The following is an 18773-nucleotide window of genomic DNA, read 5'->3' as shown; positions in this document are numbered from 1 at the left end:
CATGGGACTATACCTGTGTGTCCACACTGGCTGACATCTACATCCATCACAGTGTTGGGCGACAGGGAGGAGCTGCTGACCACAGGGAGGAGCACAGGATCAGCAAGTACAGGGACATAAGCCAACAGTATCAATTTGTCCCAGTGGAATCAGAGACCTTGGGATCACAGGGAAAAAAATGCCACACGTTTCCTTAAAGAATTGGGGTTCCAGACTTATCGATACCATCAGGGACCCAAAGGCAGCCACTTTCATGTTCCAGCGCCTTAGAGTGGCCATCCAGAGGGGAAATGCTTGCTGCATACTTGGCTCGCGTCCGGCTTCAGAGGAGCTGGAGAAAATTCATGATCTTTAATACATTGTACCATTGTATTCATGTTTGTGTTTTCTGTAAATGTATTCTGTTTATTAATAAATGTTCACATAGAATATAAAATATAGGGGGGTTGTAGGAGAAGAAAATATTCAAACAGCTCCGGGGAGAACCTTGAGTTTTCCCTGAGGTACGTTTCTTGTCTTCTCTGAGGATGAGGGTCCCCAGTCCAGCTATAGAGGTGGAACTTCCCTATATGTATATATATATATATATATATATATATATATATATATATATATATATATATATATATATATATATATATATATATATATATATATATATATATATATATATATATATATATATTTATTTATTTAACACTCTGGCCGTCTCCCACCGAGACAGAGTTACCCAAAATAGAAACGCTTTCACCATCATTCACACATAATCACTGTCTTTGCAGAGGCGCGTAAATACGACAGTTCAGATGTCACTCTAAAAAGCAAATATGCCAAACTTTTTTTTTCTTATTGATTGATAGAGTCTTGAGGAGCAGCTGGGCCACCTGCGAGCTGAGTTCGAGGAGGCGACGGCGGAGAAAATGAGATGTGAGAAGGAGGCGAACAGCACCGCCCACACCATCGCCCTGGCTAACCGCCTGGTGGGAGGACTCTCCTCTGAGAAGATCAGGTGGTCAGAGGCAGTCTCCCAGTAAGTTATCAACCATATGATACGTCTGAATTTTGTTATACCTGTACATCCTCTTTTAAATAGGCTTTGGATCATGAAATACTTATACCTTCTCATTCTCTCTCTCTCTCTCTCTCTCTCTCTCTCTCTCTCTCTCTCTCTCTCTCTCTCTCTCTCTCTCTCTCTCTCTCTCTCTCTCTCTCTCTCTCTTTCTCTCTCTCTCTCTCCTCATTCTTTAGCTATGGGTCTGCTTCCTTAAAAAAAAAAAAAAGAAAATCTGCGATAAGGTAATAAGTAAGAGTTTGAGAGTTCAGAAAATTTGGATTACTTAGTTCACGTAATATTTACTCATTTTATATTGTCCGTGACCTACGTTGTGTAGTAATATTGTTTCAGACTTAGATTTCCACCATTAATGTGCCAAATAAAATTTTAACTAATACTCAGCATGTTCTCTAGTTTCATTTTAATCTGCTTACAGCATGAACAGCTCTGAGAAGACTCTTCCCGGAGACATCCTGCTTGTGTCTGCCTTCATCTCCTACGTGGGTTGCTTCACTAAGCACTACCGTCGGGACCTCATGGACAAGATGTGGCTGCCACTCCTCCAGAAACTGAACGTAAGAAGATTTTTCACTCCCAGCCTGCAGTTACTTTACATTTTTTTTCAGTTTGTCTTACCATTTTATTTTCGTCCATTGCACATAAATTTGAAATTCTCATTCCCTTTTTTTGTCTCCACTTACATCATGTGCGACTTGGTATCTCGTCCATCGATGTCATCTGGACTCTCCATTCCACAATGATGACCACGTCTCCAGACAACGAATGTGAGGACCGGTGTTACTGTTTACCTAGTGCTGTGACTGACAGTAACTCTCCTCTGCCCTTATTTTGTATTCAGTGCACACTCTCTTCCCCGCCCTTCCTCCATCACCTGCAGTTTGATAACGAATGCTGATTTCTGCCCTGGAATGCTAAAAGTTATTCCTTTCTTTTCTCTAGCGAAGTTCATCAATCTGTGCCTGTAATTTCCACGTTGCTCCCGTAGTTCGTAATCTGATATCTTATGATGCTATTGTATTATTATGCTGTTGTGTAATGTAGACGTTGTTCATTCGTTTTATTCAGCCCTTCTGTATGCGTAGACATATTTGTACCATTCGGTAACTTAATTAGTGGCTTTTTTCATTACTGAATATCTTCACTTGATTGTAAATAAAGTAGTATTTTTTTCCCAACCCTGTCCAATTACAAAAAAAATCCAAGTTTCCAGCTGCTTCTCACGTACCTGTTTCTGTCTCCCCACCATGTGTAAGTATCCAGTCCCTAGCCATATGAAAATTTCTAGCCCATATTAAAGTTTCCAACTCCTACTCAAGTACAAGCTTCGAGCTCCGCAACAACTAAAAGGTTTCAGCCAATACCCATTTATAAGTTTCCAGCCCGTATTCAAGTGCAAATATCCATCTGCTTAACAAGAACAAATTTCCAATCCCCTAAAAGAACAAGTTCTCATCCTCCTCTCCCTCTCTTCCATAAGATCAAGTTTGCAGATCCTCTAAGAGTAAAAGTTTCCAGACCTGCTTACACAAATAAAAGTTCCAAGATCCTCCACAAATACAAATTTCCAGATATTTCATGAAAACATGATCCAGCACCCTCTCCAGGAATAGATTTCCAGAGCCTCCGAGAGTACACTTTTTCAGATCATCAACACGTACAAATTTTCAGATCCGTCACAATCACAAGTTTTCAGACCCTTAATATATACAAGTTTCCAAACCCTCCACAAGTTATTTTTTTTGTTTCCAGAATAGCTGCTGTAACATATTCCTGACAGTATCTCTCTGTAATTATCATTAATTTATTTAGCCAATTTATTGCTCTTAGTTTGCGTTTATTGCGTGTTTTCCCAAGACACAGGTACATAAGATAGGTACAGAAAGTACAGGAAACATCACACAGAAGTCAGTAATTATTTCAAGTAAACGTATTGAGCAATTTTTATCTGATTCAGAACAGTAAATTTCGCATAGACTAAATTATCAATTAAAAGGTGACCTGATATTCCTTTTACTTCTTCTTCCTCCGACTTTTCGATTTTATTTCACTCATAACTCGAGAAGTTATGTAATCACCATGAAACTGTCAACACTTGTGTACGGTAATGGCAAACAAATTTACTGACACATATGCAACAGTCAGGTATCTTTATTTCGAAATAAAGATACCTAACTGTTGCATGTGTGTCTTACCTAACAACCTGTCGGTATTTTATACCATTTTAATATTTAGATTTACTGACAATTAGTATATTCACGTGCCTATGACTAAACTATTCAACCCATTTCCAGCATCCTGGAGTGGCTCGGGTAATTTTCAAAACCTTCAGTGGCAAGTCTTCTATTATTCAAAAAAAAGTTCCAAAAAGAAAAATCGACGACGGCGGAGAGTGAAATTCAAATGAGAAGCAGCAAATTTGATGATTTTGTGTAATGATATGATTTTTTTTGTTCCCGTTAATTAAGTTAAATAATTTTCTGTTTACGTCTTCTAAATAGCTTTAATATTAAATACTTGATGCATCATAGGGCCAGGATATTACCTAATATGTTTCGTTTGCTTGCTAGCAAATTTGATGATGCAGTAACATAGTAAAAATAAAATGGAATCTCTGGAATCCGGGCTATAACTGGAGAATGATTCACCTGATCGGCTTCAAATTTCCACCACTGGTGTGGCTTCTGAACACCAGGATCACGTTGCTGTTGGTTACCATAAATACCAGCATGCAAATTTTATTAAACGAAATGTGAAATTATTTTTGTGTTCAATAAATAATGTTTCTTTTGCTTAGCTTCAAAATATTATTAACGAAGAATGTTAACCCGTATGTTTACTCGGAGTTGGTACAAGTATATTAAAACAATCTTGAAATCGTTGGAATCAGATCAATTATTAGAGAATACCTTTTCTGATTGGCTTCAGACTTTTACCATTGGTGAACTGTATTAAAACAGTTTGAGCTGTATAATTTATAATTTGTCAGTTTTATTAAGTTTATTCTTCCAAATGTCATAACTAGAGAATACGTTTCCCGGTCATCTCTCAAACCCTAAAGGCTGGTTTATCTTCAGTGGAAGTGTTTTTGTATTAAATATTTTTTAAATTAAATGCAAATATTTTTTCTTACAAGATTAAAGAAAATTAAAAAAAGATGTAAATAAGAAAAGCATATCACAAAAACATTGAATATTCGAGGTTTTAAGGTATTTTTAACTTCAGTTTGTGAAGACTATTTTTGTCAGAAGATTATCAACAACATTTTTATTTGTTTTCCCACATTTTTTTTATTTATTACTCGAGAATTTCTTATTCGATCGACTTCAAATTTTTGAGGCCGCTCTGTTTTCATATGTTGGTGCCCCATGCGCAGCACTACATAGGTCATTCCCAAATTTTGTTTCCGTGTGATAGGTGGAGACAGACCCATCTGACTGAGAAATTTTAACATTCTTGTATCGTACTTAGTAGAAGGTTGATGTATATAAGTGAGTGTGTTCATCTCATTTTGATATTTTTATTTTCGATATGGTATAGGATTATTTTACTTCCGTTTTTTTATCTTGCCTTGATGCTGGAGAGGCTCTGGATCCAAGGAAATGGATTTATCTTTTCCTCGTTTCAATTGAACTCGAATGTCTCTCATTTCACAAGCGCTATATGACCCCAACGGGTTTAGAGTACTTTCCTCTGACTAATGTATAATAATTAGAATGACATCAATCTTCACTGGCTGATACATCTTGTTAAATGGGTGGAACGGTCAATAGGTTCAGGCTGTGTAGGCGCAAGATTTGATTTTGTGAAATAACTGGAAATGCACTTTCTGGTCAGATTTAAACATTTAGTTCTGAAAAATTTTCTTCAAAGGAAACAATCTCTTGAGGTTAGGTTGTGTAAGTTATCATGTAAGTTATCATGTAAGTTATCATGTAAGTTATCATGTAAGTTATCATGTAAGTTATCATGTAAGTTATCTGTGAAATAATCGGCGAACGTCTCTTCTGATCAGAAGTATGTTACAATATTTGATATTATTTTGTTATCCTTGGTTACATCAACTTAATGATCCTTTATGTACCTATAATATCATTGTCCTGTAAGACTATTGTTAAAAATTTGTATGATATTTACGCTTAGATCACTTAATTGAAACTTTTGGATTGATTTTGGCTTACATATGTTCCAGATTTTTTTATAAATGTAAAATATTAAATACTGTTTTTCATACGATAATCTCTGAGTGTCAAATCTGCTCAGCTTCAACTGTTTCAAGCTGATACTTGACGATAAAGCATCTGATCCGTTCCAAGCTTAATGTTCTTGTGGATTTTAGAATTTTGGCCTCCTTGGTCATTCTGAAAGATTTGAATTATATTTGGTCTATGTATATCGTAAGTTACTGTTTTTATTGAAAAAATTGGATATCAGTTTCCATGTGCATTTTTTAATGCTTTTTCTGATTACTTTTAAATCTTCAATGCATTTAAACACATTATAAACTTATGTGACACTCTGTACTGTTTCAGTCTCATGTTTTGAGGCACATTGGACTGGGTTTACCTTCCTGGGGATACCTTCCTGGGGATACCTTCCTGGGGATACCTTCCTGGGGATGCCTTCCTGGGGATACCCTCCTGGGGATATCTTCCTGGGGATACCTTCCTGGGAATACCTTCCTGGGGATACCTTCCTGGGGATACCTTCCTGGGGATACCTTCCTGGGGATACCTTCCTGGGGATACCTTCCTGGGGATGCCTTCCTGGGGATACCTTCCTGGGGATACCTTCGAGGGGATACCTTCCTGGGGATGCCTTACTAGGGATACCTTCCTGGGGATACCTTCCTGGGGATACCTTCCTGGGGATAGCTTCCTGGGGATAGCTTCCTGGGGATGCCTTCCTGCGGATACCTTCCTGGGGATACCTTCCTGGGGATACCTTCCTGGGGATACCTTCCTGGGGATACCTTCCTGGGGATACCTTCCTCGGACCTCGTAGCAACCAAAATACATCTATTTTTCATTTATTGTCCAAGAAAGGATATCTTTATATGGTTACCTGATTTTTTCCTCTGTTTCTTGCTCGTCCAAATTTTCGATTATATTTCATCCATAACTCGAGAATGCCTCATCCAATCGCCTTGAAATTTTCACCATCTGTTTATAGTAACCAAAGTTACTGGACCCATTCCCATCTTCCTGGAATGACTTGGATTCCAGAATCATCAGTAACGATGTTTCAAACATTCTAAAGACTGAAATTCATATGTACAGTTGAAGATCTGTCCATTTTATGTGTAAAATAGTAAATAGTTCTTAAATCTGCTTAATTCACATCAAATAATATTCCAATGACTTCTAAACAGCTTCAGTATTTAATATCTCATGCTTCTTATAGCCAGGATAGTACCTATTAAGTGTCCCTTGCACACACCAAAATTTATTGGTGAAGTAAAATAGTAAAAAATGGAATTGATGGAATCGTATCATAACTGTACAATGACTCGTCTGATCAACTTTAAATTTTCAGCACAGGTCTGGCTTCTTTAACACAGCTCACGCCGCCCTACACTGGTATATTGAATGATATTTAATTTTTATTCAATAATTAAAAATACTTCTAACTGGCATGAAAATATTATTGACGATGCATTCTATAAGGAGGTTGATACTCCCAGAATTTTAGTCCGAAAAGTGCAAATTTAATTTTTTCTGAAACAGAATGCCTTTTCTGGTAGGCTTCCAACCTTTTACATTACCAGACGTCATTAATACACAGGTTGGCACACACTTAAATATGTAAAAATTAAATTTGACAGTTTCATTAGTTTCCAAGGTTAAAAAACTAGAGAATGCCTCTTCTAGCCAACGTCAAGCCCTAAATGTTGGAGTATTTTAACAAAGTATTTTTGTAATAATTTTGGTCTATGCGGGAGCTAGTTTTCGATTCTTCTCGCCAATTTAGAATATTGGTTTTAAAGGTTTCTTTCAAAGGCATGAAATAGATTAGGGCAGTGTAATATCCTAATATAATATTTTATTGAAACAAATTTAATATTTATTTCCTCATGATGTCTTGCGAATGCCTCTTCAGAATCGCTTCAAATCTTCAACAGTAATATCTGACTTCATTATCAACTTGTGCCGCTCACTGCACACTTCCAGTCTCGTGCGCTGAGACAAGGTGGGATTGCGGTTATGGAATACGGTGATAGCTGTATCGCATCGCGAAACGACCAAGGTACATTTAGGTGAGGTTCATCGAGAGCACAACTTGCCTTGTACTAGCAGTCACAGGGCACAACCTGCCCTGTACCAACAGTCACAGAGCACAACCTTCCCTGTACCAGGAGTCACAGAGCACAACTTGCCTTGTACTAGCAGTCACAGAGCACAACCTGTCCTGTACCAACAGTCACAGAGCACAACCTTCCCTGTACCAGGAGTCACAGAGCACAACCTGCCCTGTACCAGGAGTCACAGAGCACAACCTGCCCTGTACCAGCAGTCACAGAGCACAACCTGCCCTGTACCAGGAGTCACAGAGCACAACCTGCCCTGTACCAGCAGTCACAGAGCACAACCTGCCCTGTACCAGGAGTCACAGAGCACAACCTGCCCTGTACCAGCAGTCACAGAGCACAGCCTGCCCTGTACCAGCAGCCACAGAGCACAACCTGCCCTGTACCAGCAGTCACAGAGCACAACCTGCCCTGTACCAGGGGTCACAGAGCACAACCTGCCATGTACCAGCAGTCGCAGAGCACAACCTGCCCTGTACCAGGAGTCACAGAGCACAACCTGCCCTATACCAGCAGTCACAGAGCACAACCTGCCCTGTACCAGCAGTCACAGAGCACAACCTGCCCTGTACCCGGAGCCACAGAGAACAACCCGCCCTGTACCAGCAGTCACAGAGCACAACCTGCCCTGTACCAGCAGTCACAGAGCACAACCTGCCCTGTACCAGTAGTCACAGAGCACAACCTGCCCTGTACCAGCAGTCACAGAGCACAACCTGCCCTGTACCAGGAGTCACAGAGCACAACCTTCTCTGTACCAGCAGTCACAGAGCACAACCTGCCCTGTACCAGGAGTCACAGAGCACAACCTGCCCTGTACCAGCAGTCACAGAGCACAACCTGCCCTGTACCATGAGTCACAGAGCATAACCTGCCCTGTACCAGGAGTCACAGAGCACAACCTGTCCTGTACCAGCAGTCACAGAGCACAACCTGCCCTGTACCAGCAGTCATAGAGCACAACCTGCCCTGTACCCGGAGCCACAGAGCACAACCTGCCCTGTACCAGCAGTCACAGAGCACAACCTGCCCTGTACCAGCAGTCACAGAGCACAACCTGCCCTGTACCAGCAGTCACAGAGCACAACCTGCCCTGTACCAGCAGTCACAGAGCACAACCTGCCCTGTACCAGCAGTCACAGAGCACAACCCACAGAGCACAACCTGCCCTGTACCAGCAGTCACAGAGCACAACCTGCCCTGTACCAGCAGTCACAGAGCACAACCTGCCCTGTACCAGCAGTCACAGAGCACAACCTGCCCTGTACCAGCAGTCGACCATGGAAATGCTGTATGCCAGCATAAGTGAGAGTTAAGTAAGTCTGTCAGAATAGGTAGTAAGTTTTCTTTGCCATTTACTTCATCATCTATGTGTGAATCTGGATTTTCCTGTTTATTGCACATCAAGTGAAATCCAAACAGAGGAATCGGCTTACAGCGGAAAGCGATTTTGTTTGTGCTTTATCAAGCTCGACTCCAAACATTGAAAAAAAAAAAAAACTTGTTAGTGAGGAGAGTTTCCAAATATGGGTTAAAAAATATTATTTTTAGCTGTCTTTTATTTATTATTTGTTTATTTATTATTTTTTTATCATGTCTCAAAAATGAAGTGGGCCTTCTAAAACACTGGGAAGCTTGGCAGTGAGAGGAGAATCTAACTATGACGGTCCTTATGTACTCTTTTTTTTTTGGTATTATTTCTGAAAAAGAAAAAGGCCGACGATTTTTTGACTGGCTTGATGGACTGAAAGAAGTTGAGAACCACTGCTGGAGGAGGACCTTTAGGAGAACAGTTAAATAAAACTTATAATCTTTGGAATCATTGCCATAGCTGTAAAATGTTCCTTCTGATAAACTGCAAATTTTCAAATGGTTTCCTGAACACATGTTTCGTCCAGGTATGTGGCAAGTTCAAATTTGTCAGTTGTAATGAAATAACATTGATATTTATATTCAGTAATTAAGAATACTGCTTCTGATCGCCTTCAGAATGTTAGTGAAGATTTATTTTATTTGAAATATGTTTGTGTAGTGCCAATGCACTAGTTTTTAAAAGCGGTTTTGACAAATTAGATTTACTTAAAAAAATATTTTCTTGTAGGATTGTAGATAATTTGAAATATAATATAAATGAGAAAATATATGTTTTTAAGTTAACTGAGGATAGGTTTTCCTATTTTCATGATATTGTCCTCTTAGAGATATCAACAGAATGCCTCTTCAGTTTAGCTTCAAACTTGGCGTTTCTTGATGGGAGGGTTGAATTAGGTTCGGGTTGTTTCTGCACATTTTATTGAATGCTGTGAAATAGCGAGAGTATGCTTCTTCTTGTCGGCTTTAAACTTTTGGCGGTAATTTACTTTCCTCAATGGAAAATTTGCGTTGATTTAAGGTTATATAAGTTTTAACATTTCAATTTTATATGTCAAATTGCTTTTTGTCAAATTTATGGAAAAGGTCCCTTTCGACCAGAAATAATTCAGTTTGACTTTTTTTTGTGTTAACCTAAATTAAATCAACGTATTATTCATTTGATAAATCCTAATTACTTACACGCATACTTATTTACTTTAAACTTAAACACGTTAAGGTTTAAGTAATTAAGATTTATCAAAGGAAGATACATAGATTTAACTCTAGGTTAACACAAAAAAGTCAGAAACTGAGTTATGTCTGGTCAGGAGAGACTTTCTTCATAAATCTGACATAAAAAATTTGATATATAAAACTGGCAAAATTCGTAAATCTTATTTATAGAAAGTTTGAATTTATTTTGTCCTATGTTAGTTCCACTGAAACTTTTTATGGAAAAAACTGGCAAAATGGAAATGCTGATTTTCAGGCGAGATTTCTTGAGTGCCTTATCTAGGTACCTTCATGCTGCAACGCTGAGGACTCGATAATCAGAATTCTGACTGGCTTGAGACTTGATGTGCTGGTGTATTTTACGATATTGGTCGCTTCGAGAAAAATAAAAGAGAATTCCTTTTTATTTTGCCTTCTAATGCTGGTGTTTATTATTGAAAGGCTTGAATTAGTTTTGAGCTGTATATAAACTAATTTGTTATTTTTTAATGAAAAAATGGGATATTATTGTCCATGTGATAATATTTGAATATCAGATCCGATTAGCTTCAAATCTTCTTTCTTAATACTAACCGGATTATAAAGTAATGCCACACACTGCGTTAATACAATATGGAGATACAATATCGTCATAAAATATGGTTATACAGCAAAGTTATACAATATGGTGATACAATATGGTTATACATTATTGTGACACAATATGGTTATACAATATGGTGACACAGTATGGTTATACAATATGCGTTAATACAATACGATTATACAATATAGTGATACAAAATGGTTATACAATGTGGTGATACAAAATGGTTATACAATGTGGTGATACAATATGGTTAAACAAACAATAGGGTGATACAATATGGTTATACAGTATGGTGATACATTATGGTTATACAATATGCGTTAATACAATATGGTGATTGTTACGACTTTGATGTCGTAACTTTAATAAAATGTTCCTGGCTCCTAAACACTGCTGTCTAGGGGTTATAAACTTCCATTGAAAACACAGCAAACCTTCGGCCAGCATGTTCTCGTATATTAAAAATATTAATTATTATTAGGAGGGAAGGACAAAAACTCATCTATCTATCTATCTATCTATCTATCTATCTATCTATCTATCTATATATATATATATATATATATATATATATATATATATATATATATATATATATATATATATATATATATATATATATATATATATATATATATACATAGGTGTATTTGCGGCAGGGCGACAGCTGATCAATTCGGACTCCATGGTCTCGTGTGCCACACAGCAGAAGGGAAGTATGCCAGACATGAGGAGATCAATGACATAATAAAGAGAAGCCTCGCCACAGCCCGTTGCCCAGCTCAACGGGAACCCCAAGTACAGAGGTCTGATGGAAGTCAAAAGCGTCCTGATGGAGCCACTATGCTACCCTGGAAGGATGGAAAGCAAATTGCTTGGGACTACACCTGTGCTGCCACATTGGCAGACACCTACTTGCCATACTCCGTAGTGGAAGGGGGTGGAGCTGCCAGCCACAGGGAGACCCAGAAGATCCGAAAATATGAAGACCTTCCCCCTTGCTATAACGTCATTCCAATTGGGTCGGAGACCCTTGAAGCATGGGGCAAGTGTGCTCTAAAGTTCCTCAAAGAGCTGGGTGAAAAGCTCATCATAGAAACCAAGGACCACAGGGCGACCAGCTTCCTCTTTCAGAGACTCAGTGTTGCGATCCAGAGAGGAAATGCCTGCAGCATTCTGGGCACGCGGCCCACCGCAGGGGAGCTGGACGAAGTATTCGAGATGTAGCTCTGAGTTACCTATGTTGTTTTACTTTCTGTTGTATTTTTGTGAATGTTTGGCCAATGTATTTTGTCTTTAAATAAAACATACTTGAAATATAGGGGGTGGTAGGAGAAAATTCTCAAACAGCTTCAGGGAGAACCTTGAGTTTTCCCTGAAGCAAGTTTATTCTTTTCTCTGGGATGAGGGTCCCTATGACAGTTCTAGAGGTGGTACCTCCCTGTATTTTATATATATATATATATATATATATATATATATATATATATATATATATATATATATATATATATATATATATATATATATATATATATCAGTGAGGCACCATGACATACACACCCCCGTCTTCCATGAGAGCACTTAAACACGAACACCTGTAGTATACACTAAAAAAACTTAACCAAAATTACTTACTCAAACTACCGCCCAAACATGATGACTTCACCCTGTCACCACCCGTCTGGTACTGAACTAAACACACCTCTCATCTGCTCCTGTCCTGGCCACTGCCTGACTGACAGGAATAAAACGCGTTCACTTTCAGTTCAATCCCGGAATTATGTTATAAAATATTTTTTTCTGCATGTCACTGCGTAACAGTGATAAAATATGATGATACAACATGATTATACAATATGATGATACAATATGGTTATACAATATGGTGATATAATATGGTTATACAATATGCGTTAATACAATACAATATGATGATACAATGTAGTTATACAATATAGTGATACAGTATGGTTATACAATATGGTGATACAATATGGCTATACAATATGCGTTAATAGAATACAATACAATATGATGATACAATATAGTTATACAATATAGTGATACAATATGGCTGTACAATATGGTGATACAATATGGTTATATAGTATGGTGAGACAATATAGTTATACAATATGCGTTAATACAATGCAATATGATGATACAATATAGTTATTCAATGTAGTAATACAATATGGTTATACAATATACGCTAAAACAATATGGTTATACAATATGGTGTTACAATATGGTTATACAATATGGTGTTACAATATGGTTATACAATATGATCATACAATATGGTTATACAATATGGTGATACAATTTGGTAATACAATATGCGTTAATACAATATGGTTATACAATATGGTGATACAATATGTTGATACTTTACTCAGATCACAAAGTGACCGGAATACAATTAATTATTATTATTAAGTTTACCTGGAAGCAGACCTTTAAGAGATTGCCTGACTTTTTTCTGTTCCTTGAGCTTTTCGTTTTTATTTCGATCATAGCTTAAGAATGTCTCATTCAGTCAGTTTCAAACTTTCACTGCTAGTATTTGGTACCGGGCCAGAACTGCATGTTCATAAGCCGCATAACCAAAGTTGTTGAACCTGTTTGCTAGCATCCTGGAATGGCTTGGATAATATCCAACATCCTGAGTTCCGTATCTTCGAAGGTTCTTATAAAAAAAAGTGCCCCCTAATTCGACGATGACTGAGAGTGAAATTCACGTATGCTGGTGTAAATTTGACCAGTTTAAGTTAATAATGTTAAATTTTTATTCCAATTAAATCACGTATAATAAATTACAATTTACCTCTTCTGAACGAGATCAGGAATAATGTCCATTAAGTATCGTTTGTGTGCAGAAAAAATTGTTGATCTAATAAGACAGGTAAAAAAATCTGAGGAATGACTCATCAGATTGACTTCAAATTTTCATCACTGCTCTAGTATGATGAACACAAGACTCACTCTGTTATTTTTTGGCATTAGTTCCAGTTTGCCAGTTTTACTGGATAAATACTGATATTCATTCTTGTTTGAAAACTAAAGAACATGTAACTAATTCTTCAATGCTTTTTCTTACTGTCTTCAAATTATTGTTGACAATGCATTCTGTTAGTTGGAGTTGGCTCAAATGTGAAATTTTGCATATTTAAGAAACTTCGAAACGTTGCACTCAACTCAGTTACTAGCGAATTCCTTTTTTGATCGGCTTCATTCTTTGAAATTTTCTTATATTAGTTGCTGTGATATAAATGGGAGATAAAAATCTGAACAAAAATGTATTTACCCACACTTAACACTGACAAGAATCTGTCTTCATATAATAGTAAACTTTGGGGGAATCACCTTCCAGCATAACTCAGTTACTCCATCTTGTTACCAAGTCCTCCACCACCCTCCTTACCAGGGTCCTCCACCCTCCTTACCAGGGTCCTCCACCCTCCTTACCAGGGTCCTCCACCTTGTTACCAAGTCCTCCACCACCCTCCTTACCAGGGTCCTCCACCTTGTTACCAAGTCCTCCACCACCCTCCTTACCAGGGTCCACCACCTTGTTACCAAGTCCTCCACCACCCTCCTTACCAGGGTCCTCCACCTTGTTACCAAGTCCTCCACCACCCTCCTTACCAGGGTCCTCCACCCTCCTTACCAGGGTCCTCCACCCTCCTTACCAGGGGCCTCCACCCTCCTTACCAGGGTCCTCCACCCTCCTTACCAGGGTCCTCCACCCTCCTTACGAGGGTCCTCCACCCTCCTTACCAGGGTCCTCCACCCTCCTTACCAGGGTCCTCCACCCTCCTTACCAGGGTCCTCCACCCTCCTTACCAGGGTCCTCCACCCTCCTTACCAGGGTCCTCCACCCTCCTTACCAGGGTCCTCCACCCTCCTTACCAGGGTCCTCCACCCTCCTTACCAGGGTCCTCCACCCTCCTTACCAGGGTCCTCCACCCTCCTTACCAGGGTCCTCCACCCTCCTTACCAGGGTCCTCCACCCTCCTTACCAGGGTCCTCCACCCTCCTTACCAGGGTCCTCCACCCTCCTTACCAGGGTCCTCCACCCTCCTTACCAGGGTCCTCCACCCTCCTTACCAGGGTCCTCCACCCTCCTTACCAGGGTCCTCCACCCTCCTTACCAGGGTCCTCCACCCTCCTTACCAGGGTCCTCCACCCTCCTTACCAGGGTCCTCCACCCTCCTTACCAGGGTCCTCCACCCTCCTTACCAGGGTCCTCCACCCTCCTTACCAGGGTCCTCCACCCTCCTTACCAGGGTCCTGCACCCTCTTGTTACCAAGGGTCCTCCACCCTCCTTACCAGGGTCCTCCACCCTCCTTACCAGGGTCTTCCACCCTCCGTACCAGGGTCCTCCACCCTCCTTACCAGGGTCCTCCACCCTCCTTACCAGGGTCCTCCACCCTCCTTACCAGGGTCCTCCACCCTCCTTACCAGGGTCCTCCACCCTCCTTACCAGGGTCCTCCACCCTCCTTACCAGGGTCCTCCACCCTCCTTACCAGGGTCCTCCACCCTCCTTACCAGGGTCCTCCACCCTCCTTACCAGGGTCCTCCACCCTCCTTACCAGGGTCCTCCACCCTCATTATCAGGGTCCTCCACCCTCCTTACCAGGGTCCTCCACCCTCCTTACCAGGGTCCTCCACCCTCCTTACCAGGGTCCTCCACCCTCCTTACCAGGGTCCTCCACCCTCTTACCAGGGTCCTCCACCCTCCTTACCAGGGTCCTCCACCCTCCTTACCAGGGTCCTCCACCCTCCTTACCAGGGTCCTCCACCCTCCCTTACCAGGGTCCTCCACCCTCCTTACCAGGGTCCTTCACCCTCCTTACCAGGGTCCTCCACCCTCCTTATCAGGGTCTTTCACCCTCCTTACCAGGGTCCTCCACCACCCTCCTTACCAGGGTCCTCCACCCTCCTTACCAGGGTCCTCCACCCTCCTTTCCAGGGTCCTCCACCACCCTCCTTACCAGTGGTCCTCCACCCTCCTTACCAGGGTCCTCCACCCTCCTTACCAGGGTCCTCCACCCTCCTTACCAGGGTCCTCCACCTTGTTACCAAGTCCTCCACCACCCTCCTTACCAGGGTCCTCCACCCTCCTTACCAGGGTCCTCCACCCTCCTTACCAGGGTCCTCCACCCTCCTTACCAGGGTCCTCCTCCACCCTCCTTACCAGGGTCCTCCACCTTGGTCCTCCACCCTCCTCACCAGGGTCCTCCACCCTCCTTACCAGGGTCCACCCTCCTCACCCTCCACCCTTCTTACCAGGGTCCTCCACCCTCCTTACCAGGGTCCTCCACCCTCCTTACCAGGGTCCTCCACCCTCCCACCAGGGTCCTCCACCCTCCTCCACCCTCCTCACCAGGGTCCTCCACCCTCCTTACCAGAGGTCTCCACCCTCCTTACCAGGGGCCTTCACCCTCCTTACCAGGGTCCTCCACCCTCCTTTCCAGGGTCCTCCACCCTCCTTACCAGGGTCCTCCACCCTCCTTACCAGGGTCCTCCACCCTCCTTACCAGGGGCTTTCACCCTCCTTACCAGGGTCCTCCACCCTCCTTACCAGGGTCCTCCACCCTCCTTACCAGGGTCCTCCACCCTCCTTATCAGGGGCTTTCACCCTCCTTACCAGGGTCCTCCACCCTCCTTACCAGGGTCCTCCACCCTCCTTACCAGGGTCCTCCACCCTCCTCACCAGGGTCCTCCACCCTCCTTACCAGGGTCCTCCACCCTCCTTACCAGGGTCCTCCACCCTCCTTACCAGGGTCCTCCACCCTCCTTACCAGGGTCCTCCACCCTCCTTACCAGGGTCCTCCACCCTCCTTACCAGGGTCCTCCACCCTCCTTCACCAGGGTCCTCCACCCTCCTTACCAGGGTCCTCCACCCTCCTTACCAGGGTCCTCCACCCTCCTTACCAGGGTCCTCCACCCTCCTTACCAGGGTCCTCCACCCTCCTTACCAGGGTCCTCCACCCTCCGTACCAGGGTCCTCCACCCTCCTTACCAGGGTCCTCCACCCTCCTTACCAGGGTCCTCCACCCTCCTTACCAGGGTCCTCCACCCTCCTTACCAGGGTCCTCCACCCTCCTTACCAGGGTCCTCCACCCTCCTTACCAGGGTCCTCCACCCTCCTCACCAGGGTCCTCCACCCTCCCCACCAGGGTCCTCCACCCTCATTACCAGGGTCCTCCACCTTGTTACCAAGTCCTCCACCACCCTCCTCACCAGGGTCCTCCACCCTCCTTACCAGGGTCTTCCACCCTCCTCACCAGGGTCCTCCACCCTCCTTACCAGGGTCCTCCACCCTCCTTACCAGGGTCCTCCACCCTCCTCACCAGGGTCTTCCACCCTCCTCACCAGGGTCCTCCACCCTTCTTACCAGGGTCCTCCACCCTCCTTACCAGGGTCCTCCACCCTCCTCACCAGGGTCCTCCACCCTCCTTACCAGGGTCCTCCACCCTCCTTACCAGGGTCCTCCACCCTCCTTACCAGGGTCCTCCACCCTCCTTACCAGGGTCCTCCACCCTCCTTACCAGGGTCCTCCACCCTCCTTACCAGGGTCCTCCACCCTCCTTACCAGGGTCCTCCACCCTCCTTACCAGGGTCCTCCACCCTCATTACCAGGGTCCTCCACCCTCCTTACCAGGGTCCTCCACCCTCCTTACCAGGGTCCACCACCCTCCTTACCAGGGTCCTCCACCCTCCTTACCAGGGTCCTCCACCCTCCTTACCAGGGTCCTCCACCCTCCTTACCAGGGTCCTCCACCCTCCTTACCAGGGGCCTCCACCCTCCTTACCAGGGTCCTCCACCCTCCTTACCAGGGTCCTCCACCCTCCTTACCAGGGTCCTCCACCCTCCTTACCAGGGTCCTCCACCCTCCTTACCAGGGTCCTCCACCCTCCTTACCAGGGTCCTCCACCCTCCTTACCAGGGTCCTCCACCCTCCTTACCAGGGTCCTCCACCCTCCTTACCAGGGTCCTCCACCCTCCTTACCAGGGTCCTCCACCCTCCTTACCAGGGTCCTCCACCCTCCTTACCAGGGTCCTCCACCCTCCTTACCAGGGTCCTCCACCCTCCTTACCAGGGTCCTCCACCCTCATTACCAGGGTCCTCCACCTTGTTACCAAGTCCTCCACCACCCTCCTCACCAGGGTCCTCCACCCTCCTTACCAGGGTCTTCCACCCTCCTCACCAGGGTCCTCCACCCTCCTTACCAGGGTCCTCCACCCTCCTTACCAGGGTCCTCCACCCTCCTCACCAGGGTCTTCCACCCTCCTCACCAGGGTCCTCCACCCTTCTTACCAGGGTCCTCCACCCTCCTTACCAGGGTCCTCCACCCTCCTCACCAGGGTCCTCTACCCTCCTTACCAGGGTCCTCCACCCTTCTTACCAGGGTCCTCCACCCTCCTTACCAGGGTCCACCACCCTCCTTACCAGGGTCCTCCACCCTCCTTACCAGAGGTCTCCACCCTCCTTACCAGGGGCCTTCACCCTCCTTACCAGGGTCCTCCACCCTCCTTACCAGGGTCCTCCACCCTTCTAACCAGGGTCCTCCACCCTCCTTACCAGGGTCCTCCACCCTCCTTACCAGGGTCCTCCACCCTCCTTACCAGGGGCTTTCACCCTCCTTACCAGGGTCCTCCACCCTCCTTACCAGGGTCCTCCACCCTCCTTACCAGGGTCCTCCACCCTCCTTACCAGGGTCCTCCACCCTCCTTACCAGGGTCCTCCACCCTCCTTACCAGGGTCCTTCCACCCTCCTTACGAGGGTCCTCCACCCTCCTTACCAGGGTCCTCCACCCTCCTTACCAGGGTCCTCCACCCTCCTTACCAGGGTCCTCCACCCTCCTTACCAGGGTCCTCCACCCTTCCACCCTTACCAGGGTCCTCCACCCTCCTTACCAGGGTCCTCCACCCTCCTTACCAGGGTCCTCCACCCTCCTTACCAGTCCTCCACCCTTCTTACCAGGGTCCACCCTCCACCCTCCTTACCAGGGTCCTCCACCCTCCTTACCAGGGTCCTCCACCCTCCTTACCAGGGTCCTCCACCTTCACCCTCCTTACCAGGGTCCTCCACCCTCCTTACCAGGGTCCTCCACCCTCCTTACCAGGGTCCTCCACCCTCCTTACCAGGGTCATACACCCTCCTTACCAGGGTCCTCCACCCTCCTTACCAGGGTCCTCCACC

General features: G+C 44.1%; 1 protein-coding gene across 1 annotated transcript in view; it reads left to right on the top strand.

The window, feature by feature from the left end:
- Dhc93AB (Dynein heavy chain at 93AB) overlaps window positions 1-18773 on the top strand; it is a 646785-nt gene that overhangs the window by 510511 nt on the left and 117501 nt on the right. Inside the window, exons 50-51 of the mRNA XM_070089003.1 lie at window positions 861-1030; window positions 1491-1629. Coding sequence (XP_069945104.1) covers window positions 861-1030; window positions 1491-1629 — 309 coding nt within the window. The remainder of the gene's footprint in view (window positions 1-860; window positions 1031-1490; window positions 1630-18773) is intronic.

The sequence above is a fragment of the Cherax quadricarinatus genome, chromosome 27 (assembly GCF_038502225.1).
Source record: "Cherax quadricarinatus isolate ZL_2023a chromosome 27, ASM3850222v1, whole genome shotgun sequence".
NCBI classification, from domain to species: Eukaryota; Metazoa; Arthropoda; class Malacostraca; order Decapoda; family Parastacidae; genus Cherax; species Cherax quadricarinatus.
The sequence above is the reverse complement of the archived record's forward strand: the minus strand, read 5'-3'. Positions and strand labels throughout refer to the sequence as shown.